The following is an 11,752-nucleotide window of genomic DNA, read 5'->3' as shown; positions in this document are numbered from 1 at the left end:
GTAAAGTGAGACTAAATATATTAATAATCAGTTAGCTATTTTTAGTCAAGATCGTCGTTTAATGTCCGATTCAGTGCACATAATGGGTGTGATGTCATTGAAACGGTCAGGAGCTTCAACAGTGAGTAACAGAAGCCAACTGCTAAAATTAGCAGGAGAGATTTCAGTCACATCTGGGTGGAACTCTCTCTCTCTCTCTCTCTCTCTCTCTCTCTCTCTCTCTCTCTCAATAAATGACTTCCATTTGTGTTTGAGAACTAGGAACCTCACTCCCTCACACATGAAAGGCTAGTGTGAGTGTGTGTTTGATGAAAGGGTTGTGTGTGTGTGTGTAGAGGGCAGTAATTACAGCTATTCTCCAGAGCTGATAGTCAGAGGCCGCCACAGACGTGGTCACACCCCTTCCTGTCTGAGAGAGCCGATCCATGACTCCTGCTGCTAATACAACCTGAAGACTCACATCTGCCTCGACATCTCACGGTTTGGACTCTACTCACTATTCAGCTGTAAATGTCACAGTTAATACTCCACCTCATCAGCATCAAAGGATATGAATATCATTTATTTTTTTATTGATTGAACATTCTAACAAATTTAGAAACAAAAAACAACTGAAAGTTTTGTATCAAATATCATTTTCGATTATCTGATTGACATGTTCAGAGGTATTCATCTATGTTTGGGTGCAATCTGTTGGTGATGTCTCAAGAGTCATCACCAACATATATAAAAATAATTAGTAAAATATTTATAAATATATTTAGTATTCGCTTTAATGAATATCTTGCACACCAGAGCCTGTCTGACCTTTAAATATGAAAAGAGGATCATGACATTATTTTTTTTTTTCTTTTTACATTTTCATTAATATCTGAGGCTGATGTCAAAAAACAAAACAAAACAAAAATAACACACACACATACAGGTTCGTTTTTTTGAGTTGTGGGGACATTCTATAGGTGTACTGGTTTTTATACTGTACAAACCATATTTTCTATCGCCCTACACCAACCCTACCCCTAAACCTACCCATCACAGAAAACTGCACATTTTTACTTTCTCAAAAAAACTCATTCTGTATGATTTATAAGACTTTTGAAAAATGGGGACATGGGGTAATGTCCTTATAAGTCACCCTCTCCGTGTAATACATATGTCATACCCATGTCATTACAAATTTGTGTCCTGATATGTCACAAAAACATGCGCACACACACACACACACACACACACACACACACACACACACACACACACACACATATATATATATATATATATATGTGTGTGTGTGTGTGTGTGTTTATATATGCTGTAAACATTATTTTTCAATACATACAGTATATAAAGATTTACGTTTTACAGTGTGTTTATATATATAGGCCTAATATATATACATAGCTATACAAAATGTAAAAATATTTTTGCAAAGTTGTAAATAAAACAAAGATTTAAAAAAGGAGTAGGCTATCTTTAATGTGAAATACTATTTCAGTCTTTCTACTTTCATGTTTAATTCATGTTACTTGCCATTTTTGTAATTAGTTGTGAAATTTATTAGGAATTTTTGAGTGAAAATTGTTTCAATTAAATCCTACTTTAATCCTAAACATAAATATCTCTCTCTCTCTCACACACACACACACACACACACTACAAGGATGTACTTCTATTTATTATTACAATATTTTAATATCTACGTTGTGGTCTGAGAACAGTTTTAGGGGTAGTGAGAGATCATGTAATATATTGATAAAGAGAAATGGTACATTAAAGGTGCCCTAGAACCAGTTTTTACAAGATGTAATATAAGTCTAAGTCCCCTGAATATGTCTTTGAAGTTTCAGCTCAAAATACCCCATAGATTTTTTTTTATTAATTTTTTTAACTGCCTATTTTAGGGCATCATTAACTATGCACTGATTCAGGCTGCGGCCCCTTTAAATCCCTCCCCCCCCCCAAAGTTCACACAGCTAATATAACCCTCAAATTGATCTTTACAAGATGTTCATCATGCATACTGCATGCATGCGTCGGATCATGTGAGTTTAGTATTTATTTGGATGTTTACATTTGATTCTGAATGAGTTTGAGGCTGTGCTCCGTGGCTAACAGGCTAACATTACACACTGTTGGAGAGATTTATAAAGAATGAAGATATGTTTGTGCATTATACAGACTGCAAGTGTTTAATAATGAAAATAGCGACGGCTCTCTTGTCTCCATGAATACAGTAAAAAACGATGGTAACTTTAACCACATTTAACAGTACATTAGCAACATGCTAATGAAAAATATCATGTTATCATGGATCATGTCAGTTATTATTGCTCCATCTGCCAATTTTCGCTATTGTTCTTGCTTGCTTACCTAGTCTGATGATTCGGCTGTGCTGCTCCAGACGTTAATACTGGCTGCCCTTGTGTAATGCCTTGAACATGAGCTGGCATATGCAAATATTGGGGGTGTACATATTAATGATCCTGAATGTTACGTAACAGTCGGTGTTAAGTTGAGATTCGCCTGTTTTTCGGAGGTCTTTTACAAATGAGATTTACATAAGAAGGAGGAAGCAATGGAGTTTGAAACTCAATGTATGTCTTTTCCATGTACTGAACTCTTGTTATTCAACTATGCCAAGGTAAATTCAATTTTTGATTCTAGGGCACCTTTAAATCTCATTTAATCTTATTTTAAGATTGAAAATAGCTATAAGGCTTTAAGTTGTGGGAAATCAGGAGCTTTAAAAGTCCATAAGTGAATTGGGGTTTTGAGTCATATTTATTCAAAATTACCTGAAGTCACCATTTTTAACATTCACAACAAGTTAAATCCAAACAATTTTAGCAACATTATAGTAAAACTAATTTTAGGCCTATTATATTTTATTCAGAGTAGCCTACAAACATAATCAACATGAGCATATTTACATAACTAAAAGGGTAGATGCGTGTGTGTAAAATTTCCGTTTTTTTTTTTTTTTTTTTTTGACATCTGCGTGAATCTGCCTCATCCAGCAGTGCTTGTCTGCGTCTGGGCGTTTCGCGCATGCGCACTCTCCTTTCTATTTTTTTTCCAGGCCAGTGCGGCAGGCGCGGACCGCAGGGAGAAGGAGAGATTTTAAGGACAGTTACAAAAGTTAAAGAAGAGGAGAAATCATGACACAAAACAGTGAACTGATCGATCGCCTCTCCTCGCCATTAAACGTGACATCCCTCATCATGGCGCGTGTGTCACCTATGAAATATTGATTTTTGTCATCTACACCAACTTGAGGATATAATGCCGGGAAACGGATGAGAACTACTGTAGACGCTTGGAATCGCTTGTTGGATATTGAATCCGGCGCTGGGGGATGCAGTCGGGATCGTTTTCGTGTATATAATCAATATATGAGAGGAGGATTATTGGACTGCACGAGTGTTTGGGCCGATCCGTTATATTTCTCATCATATTTGAGCATGGGAATGTCGTCTAGCGCTCTGAGCTCATAGTCCCGTGGGACGTGATGCAGCCACGCGTAGATGTCAAGATGGGTGATGCCGCAGAGATCAAGGAGAGCAATAGGACGTTCATCGTGCCCACGATCAAATCTGTTGATCACTATGATTTCACAAGGGCCAAGATATCATGCAGTTTGACGTGGCTCATCGCCAAAGCCTTTGGATCTGGTAGGTGGCGCTTGAAGGTTTGAAAATCAGTATTTTGAGTGCTGGGGGAAGTTGTCACAAGTAAGGGCAATACTGTATCTCTCAATTGCTTTATACAGGGGTTTTCAAATTGGGGTCTTGGACTCCTTAGTGGGACTGCAAGGGGGTCCGTGGAAATGTTTCCAGAAAAAGTGTAAAAACAACATTTTTTTAAAGATTTAAATAAATAATCAAATAAAATTAGATCTAAATAAAAACATTAAAATAATTAAGTAATTAATGTGTATAAAATAAATGTAAAAAATAAATTAGATTAACAAAAATGTTGAATATGTGTAAATAAATTATATTATTAATTTATTATATTATTTATAATTAGTACGAGTATTATGTAACCAAAATGAACTAAATGTTTTCAAAATAATATTTTAGACATTTATAATATAAATCTTTCACAGTATAATTGGGTCTTTAAGAAACTATATAGATGCCTTTTAAAGTAATAGTTCAGCCAAAATGAGAAACTTCACAGGTTTGGAAAAACATGAGGGTGAGTAAGTGATGACAAAATTTTAATTTTTGGGTGAACTGGCCCTTTAAATTTTTAGGATGGGTCCCTTCTACAAGGATAATTATATTCAAAAGGCAGTGGCATTTAGAAGATTGAAACCCCCTGGTTTGATATCTTTTGCTTAATTGTTTTGCCTTTCATAACTATATTACTGCTTACATTTATCTGTGAAGTCTATTTAATGAGAGTTTCCACTGTGACAACTTACCCCATATAATATGACAACATACCTCGCTATTGGTCACCATGTATTCAATCAACTGTATCTTTTTTAATAGGCAATAACAGTGGGCATGCTTTTTTGTTGACAAGACTTTAAAGTATGTATATATATCGAAAGTGACTTATATAATAATATGTATAATAAATTATTGTATAATAAATGTAATAAATGTTGACTGGAGTAAAAAATTGTGACAACATACCCCAGTCTCCCCTACCAGTGTTTAGAAATGCTGTGGGCATATTTTTAAATTTGAGGTCATAAGCATTTATTGGAGATATTTTGTTAATGGGTAACAGCAATTTGTTCAATTTTGAAGAAAGAAATAATTTGCATTGTTCTCTAATGAGTCATAAACAAGATTATAAGTTCAAATCTGCCATTTTAAAGGAATAATTCACCCCAAAATTTAAAATTCTGTCATCATTCAAGTTGTTCCAAACTTGTATAAATTTTTTTGTTGTGCTGTACCAAAGGAAGATATTTGGAAGAATGTCAGTAACCAAACAGATCTTGACCCCCATTTACTACCATAGTAGGAAAAAAAATACTATAGTAGTCAATGGGAGGGCGAGATCTGTTTGGTTACAAACATTCTTTCAAAAATCTTCTTTGTTTTCAGCAGAACAAAGAAATGTATACAGGTTGGAACAACTTGAGGGAGTAAATAATGACAGAATTTTCATTTTTGGGTGAACTATCCCTTTCAGTTATTTTAAGTGCACATGTGTCTCATGAGAAGCAGTATACAGAGGTTAAAAACAGTGAATTTGACAAAAATCCACATGGTGGTAAGTAACTACTGCCAAGTCTGCAGAAATCATTAGCCTAGATCCCTGCATAAACTCATGAAAGGCCACAGTCTGGCTTATGGCTCTGAGTCCGTCCCCACAGTCCGTAATAAATGCTCAAAGCAGATTCCCCGCTTCTGCACACTGTAATAGGATTGAATTTTCCAAAATAACTCCCAATGGAGGATGCTGGAATTAACATAAACACAGACAATCAAACTTGCATGGACATAAAGTAATGCGGTTTTTATTGCTAGTGCGCCGCTGCGCCCACAACAGAGATGCCCATGGAGTGCAATGCAACAGTGCCAAGATGAAGACGGTTCCTTACAGAAGTGTGTGTGTGTGTGTGTGTGTGTGTGTGTGTGTGTATATGTGTGTAAACCTTTTTTCTGGTGGACATGAACTCTAATGCGGTTGATAAAGCATGGATTTACTCTGATCTCTATTGCAGATGCCTCTGAATCCCCTATATTAGTGCTGACAGTCAGTAACATTAACAACAAAAAAAAAACTACTCTGCTACAACTATCGTTTTTGGACATAGCAGCCCTTGTGAAAAAGAAGTGTGCTTAACTGTATTTAATGTACACTTGAACTCTTAAAAGGCCATCTCCCTCCTGAACAGTTAAAAGCCTCCCAAGGCCACTCTTAGTGCAATACTCCCACAATATCTTGTTAATTCACTTTTATTTATTATCAGTAATGCTGTTAACTGTAAATATGTTCATATCTGTAAATATGTCTATTCTGTGTCTTTATACTTTTCATATTTTTATTCTTTAATTTTGTCTTCTTGTATTTATGTAAGCTCCATTTACAGAGAAAAATTCCTTGTGATATATATATATATATATATATATATATATATATATATATATATATATATATATAATTTATTACTATTATTAATATCTTTTATAATAATAATAGTAATTATGTATATTATAATTATTTATTATTATTATTAATTATTATTTATTATTATTAATAATAATTTTATATATTATGTAAGGGATAATCCATGGCTAGCTGTGGTGGAAAAGAACCACCCAACCATCCATTCAAATCGTATAATGCACTAGTAGCCATGGATTATCCCGCTTATACCATGGACATTTGGCAGCATTGACAAGTTTAAAGCTGTTATTGATGTTTGCAGTGCAATATTTAACCGGAAGGGTCAAATTTATGGTTATTTCGTTACAGCTCGTTAGATCTAGCATTCTGCTACCTTTAAAACAGACAGAGATAAAGTAGTGCGCTAAGATTTCATTTAATTGAATAAATGAATTATAGAATTTATCAATTATAGTGAGAGAGAGACACAGAGAGAGAGAGAGAGAGAGAGAGAGAGAGATGTGTGTGAATAACCTGCATCTGTGTAGCATCTTTCTACTAAATAGTGAAATTCAAAATCTTCAAAATCTATGGGTTTCAAAAACTTTGAAAACAGTGATGTTACCCCCTCTTTGCTGAGAAACATAATGTAGTGATTCAGTAGCTAAGTTATTTTATTAATAAAAGTCACAGGGCAGAATTGATTCCATGTTTCTGAATCACGTATTCAGACTGACCATGATATAATATTAATTATATATATTATAAAAAATTATAATATATATAATTATTATTAATAATAATACATAATAATTTATAATAATAAATAACTATAATATATATATAATTAATATTATATCATGGTCAGTCTGAATACTTTATTCAGAAACATGGAATCAATTCTGCCCTGTGACTTTTATTAATAAAACAACTTTATTAATAAAATAACTTGGTTCTTTTCCTCCACAGCGTGCATTAAAATTGTTTAATGCACAGCTAGCCATGGATTATCCCTTACATATATTACTGAAATAAGTAATATTAGGCTACTTAAGTATACTTAGACTTTCATGACTATTTTCCTTAACACACTTAAGGATACTTTAAAAGAGAGCACTTTGTAATAATTAAAAATGAAAAGTTTTAATTTAAAGTACATTTATGATATAAAAATAATTTGTCATGCTTTAAAGAAGTCGTTGAATAGTACCACTACTTGATTATCATTTTAACTGTAGTTTGTTACTCAGTATTACATTTAAATTGAATATACTTTAAATTTACTAAATTGCTTGTCTGACTATCACCAGACCAAGCTCAATTTAAAATTGAACATTGGTCTGGAGAGTCTGTATGTATTTTCTATTGCACAAGAGGCGTGCTCAACGAGCATTATTCACGCAATTGGATAGTCCTTCAACCAATCAGATCAACGATCCGGGTGACTTACTTTGCAAAGCAACGCGAAAACTCCAGACAGGTTTAGTTTGTATTGGTTTGTAGCATTGATCAGCGGTTTGCAGAAGCAGCAATGGCATTAAGCTGCGTTCCATTCGACAGGGTCCCTACGTAGTATTCACTGCTCCCTACTCCCTGAGCACGGTATATCCGTTGAAGTGGATTTCGCTGACAATAATCACTCATTTGGAACACACTACAAACGTCATCAAAGAAAGTCAACGACGGTGTCGCGCAGATTATGATATAACAAATAAATAGATATTATAATTTACTTTCAAATTTAAAATGGACTCTTAACAGATTTGAAGCTGTAGCCTCTCATGCCATATGAAAATAAATTCTCATTTTGGTTAACTGTATAAATGTTTTCTTAATCCACCATCTGGGTCTCATCTTGTGTGCTTTCTTTTCCACGCGCAGCCACATAGTAAACACTTCTGAGGTAAATAAAGTAAAATAAAAAATGACAGAGCCTCAGCTGCTTTTCAACAATTTTACTTTGTCATGCCTATTCATACAATAAAATATGCAAATACACTCATCGCCATAACCATTTATACTTTCGTTCGTATAATAATAACAAAATTTATGAATACTCAAAACACATATGTAAATTCCTCCATCGGAGAGCCGTTAAAAAACTCTTTCAACGGGTCTGCTCCATCGTAGCTCTGACTGGTGACTCGGTACGCAATGGTGATTTTACCTCTCTACTTCCTGTAAAGCGATGTATCCATGTTCTCTTATTCCCTATGCTGTTCGCAGTGCCCTTCGAACTGGACATGTTCGCTCCCTTCGGAATGGAATCTCACTTAAGATGGCGAAATACCCTGTGAAGTCCACTTCGCAGTCCACTTGCGGTCGAATGGAACGCACCTTTAGTTTGTATTGGTTTGTAGCATTGATCATCGGTTTGCAGAAGCAGCAATGGCATCGAGCAATTTTTGCAGGTTGTGCAAAAAAACATGAAAGTGAGTGATATTTACACCCACTCGAGCGATTTGTTTGCTAATCTAAAGAAGTCATTCAGCATCGTCGAGAGGTTAAAAGGAATTGGAGTGACGGTCGTGCTTGCCGTCATCGTGTTGTACCCGCCAATAGCGAGCAAGGTGGATAAGCCAGTCTGTGATTGGTTCCCGCAAAAGTGTAACAGAAGCAGTAGAAATGAATGTATGGGTTTCCAGACTGAGTTGCCGGGCGAAATCAAATCGCCTGCAGATCAGGCTGGGTTTACCCAGTCTACTAAATTGCAGCTTCATTTCAAATGTGTAATTACAAATATATTTAAACACATGACACAAGTTTCAACAGAAATGATATATTTTAGTTGCCATGAATGCTTGTCAGTACATTCGACAGTAACCATAAGACAATAGAAGTAATTCAAAATTATATATATAAATTTCCTTTTTAAGTGGGTCAAAAAGGCACAAATTGTATTTAATAGAAATGTAAATGAATTATTTCTGTAATAATTTTTCTTTTTAAACGTATGCTAAAGTGTACTTTTCTTCACAAGAGACGGTTATTAAAATAACATATATATATATATATATATATATATATTTTTTTTTTTTTTTACATTTACATTAATAATCCTATTTTGGGATATATATTAGTGCCATGCAAATACCAGGAGTACCATGGTGCTCTTTTTGTATGGGTGATAACATCTCCCCATCAGTCACTGTTCTTCGCAGTAAAGTGAAACTGCTGATCAGCATGAGAAACAAACACAGGAAAATGAGCCCCACCATTGCATGGCATCCTTAGATTGAAAATAGAGTCTGGTGGATGTCTGTTCATTCAGATACTTTGCTCGGAAATGAAAAATAAACAAGGTCACAAACAGCTGTTTTGAGTGCCAGTAGGCCCTCATGGCTGTGTTGTCCATGTTGTGCTTTCTTTCCCCCCAGCCTAACATCTGTGGCATACTGCACATACCACGACAGAGAACATTCGTTTCTGTTACATCACTGAAGCCTGAGGGGTGCTGGGAGTGTGTGACGTTCACATGTGACTGTGTGCACTGTTATTCTCATTATTAAGGCCGTTAAATGTAACGTCCATGTTACATTAAGAAATCCAGTGCTGAATGTGAAAATGATTACATTATATGCTTTTAAAGTACCTTAAATATGCTATTTTAAAGGGTACTAATTTAGTCTCCCACAATAGGTTTACATGCATCCAAGGTAAAAAAAACACTTTAATTTTCTCATAATACACATTACAGCATCATTTCTTTTCTCATAGTGTCTGAAATGGTTCAAGGATTCAGTCTCTCTAAACCCCTCCTTTCTGAGAGCCTACTCTTGGTCAAATGGCCCACTCCCACTCTGTTGTGATTGGTCTACCGCTTACAGCTCGTGTCGGTAACGAAACATCCATTGCCATATCTGAATTTCATCTCCAGATCTTCCTCAGCACTTGATACAAAGTGATGCAACCAGTAATGATGCCGTTGGTGTTACCGTATCAATTTGAGCCTGATTCCTTATGCTTTGGAAGTGTATGCTTTTGCAGCACAGAAAACAGCATCTTTTCAACATGTCAACAACACAAACCAAACTCTTCCAGACCTCAGCTGCAACTGCAGTGTTTGATGCTGAGTCATATTGGACGTTTAAAATTATAGCGTCAGCAGATTTTTATATGAATATGAGACTGATTGAATACATGTTTTCTTATATCTAATAAGAAATGTAAATATCACAACTTAGTGTGAGAAACAAGCCTACATTTCTGCGCTGCTCTCCTTTCTTTGTTCAAGAGAACTGTTTATAAGAGAACTGGCATTGCCTGATTTGTGAGGCACTGTTTTGAGTAAGATATTTTTATGAATCACAAAATTGGTGATAATGATTCATTTAAAAATTAAACCAGTTCACGAGTTTAAACTAGCTGACAGTATGATCCTGTTTCAGTCAGACAACCCACTGAAGAGGAAGATTATCAGCAAATTACTTCAATTTTGGTCTGTTTTTAAACATGGTTTCAGATAACTTGGAAATGGAATATGGTCCACAATTTGAATTGACCACTTTTATAAGTCTTTCATAATTCTTTTTGGCATTTTTGTGAAAAAGAAAGCCTGGAAGTGTTTGGAACAATAAGTAAATCATGAGAGTTTTCATTTTTGGCAGAACTATTCCAAGTTTTTCAAAGGACATGTTTGGAATCATTATGCATAATCATATGCCTAGAATATCTTCAGAATCCGAAAGAATGTAGGATATTATCTGCAGTAAAAACCTATATAATTGACCTTAAGATAATCAGGAACTGAGTTATGTTTCTTTACTGTAACATTTAAACTCACAAAAGTGCAGAATTGAACTTTTGAAAGGCTTTTGTGAGCTGTGGTGACTTGCTGCCTCAGGCTTTTCTCTTCTGACCCCTCACTTCCTCCCTGTGTTTGTCATGCCTTCGAGAGCCGCTTCCTGCCTCTGTCCTCAATCTACTTGGGATGAAATGCAGGGAAAAAACCTTTCCATAACCAGGCGGCACTTTATGAGCGTGTTCAGGAAAAACTGTGAGCTTTGTAGAAGGTGTGTGTGTGTGTGTTATGGTTTTGGCTCTGAACTGGCGGACACTGGCAGGGAAAGGGTTTCCATTGACGCAGCAACTTTACGTAAAGGTTACGGGGAATGATTTTAACTTTCCAAGCAGTTTTAATTTTAAGCTAATTAACTTTCTTAAATCAGTTATTTTACATTTATTTGCATTATGCTATATGCCACATTCTGCTTGTACAACGTCAACAGATGATAACAACAAGCATAATAACGGAACAAAATAATTTAAAATAAAATAAAAAATAAGCACACAGACATAGCTGATTAATAGAGAGTTTTATTTACCTATCTATCTTTTTTTTTTAATTCAGTTCATTTAAACTTAAAATGTATTTTTTCATTTTGTTATTTTGTAATGTTTAATTTTTAAGCAGGAGCTGTACTGTACCTTTAAGACATGTTTCCTGCTGCTGAAAAAGAAAATGAACACACATACTCAAAGACATACTGAAAGGAAATGACCCGGGAAGAGCAGGAATCTACATTGCCTGTAGTCTGACTCACACTGAAGCATTATGGGATGCCAGGAATTTCCTTGGCCTTCTAGACTCAGACATTTGCAGCCAGCGTCAGAAACAGAGCTGAATTGTCAGTCTGTTTGCAGATGTTATTCTGATGCTGTTATTTTCAGTTTGCGT

General features: G+C 35.1%; 1 protein-coding gene across 2 annotated transcripts in view; it reads left to right on the top strand.

The window, feature by feature from the left end:
* Nucleotides 1–291: 291 nt before the first annotated feature.
* Nucleotides 292–11,752, top strand: part of camsap2b (calmodulin regulated spectrin-associated protein family, member 2b) — a 73,682-nt gene continuing 62,221 nt past the window's right edge. Inside the window, exons 1-2 of one of the 2 annotated variants that reach the window (XM_048164141.1) lie at nucleotides 292–480; nucleotides 3,080–3,671. In XM_048164141.1, the coding sequence (XP_048020098.1) occupies nucleotides 3,509–3,671 (163 nt within the window). In that variant the 5' untranslated portion in view covers nucleotides 292–480; nucleotides 3,080–3,508. Of the gene's footprint in view, nucleotides 481–3,079; nucleotides 3,672–11,752 lie in introns of those variants that run through there. The other variant, XM_048164142.1, reaches the window with a different exon arrangement.

Source organism: Megalobrama amblycephala, linkage group LG17, assembly GCF_018812025.1.
Source record: "Megalobrama amblycephala isolate DHTTF-2021 linkage group LG17, ASM1881202v1, whole genome shotgun sequence".
NCBI lineage: Eukaryota > Metazoa > Chordata > Actinopteri > Cypriniformes > Xenocyprididae > Megalobrama > Megalobrama amblycephala.
Note: the sequence above shows the minus strand (reverse complement) of the source record. Positions and strands in the feature narration are given on the sequence as shown.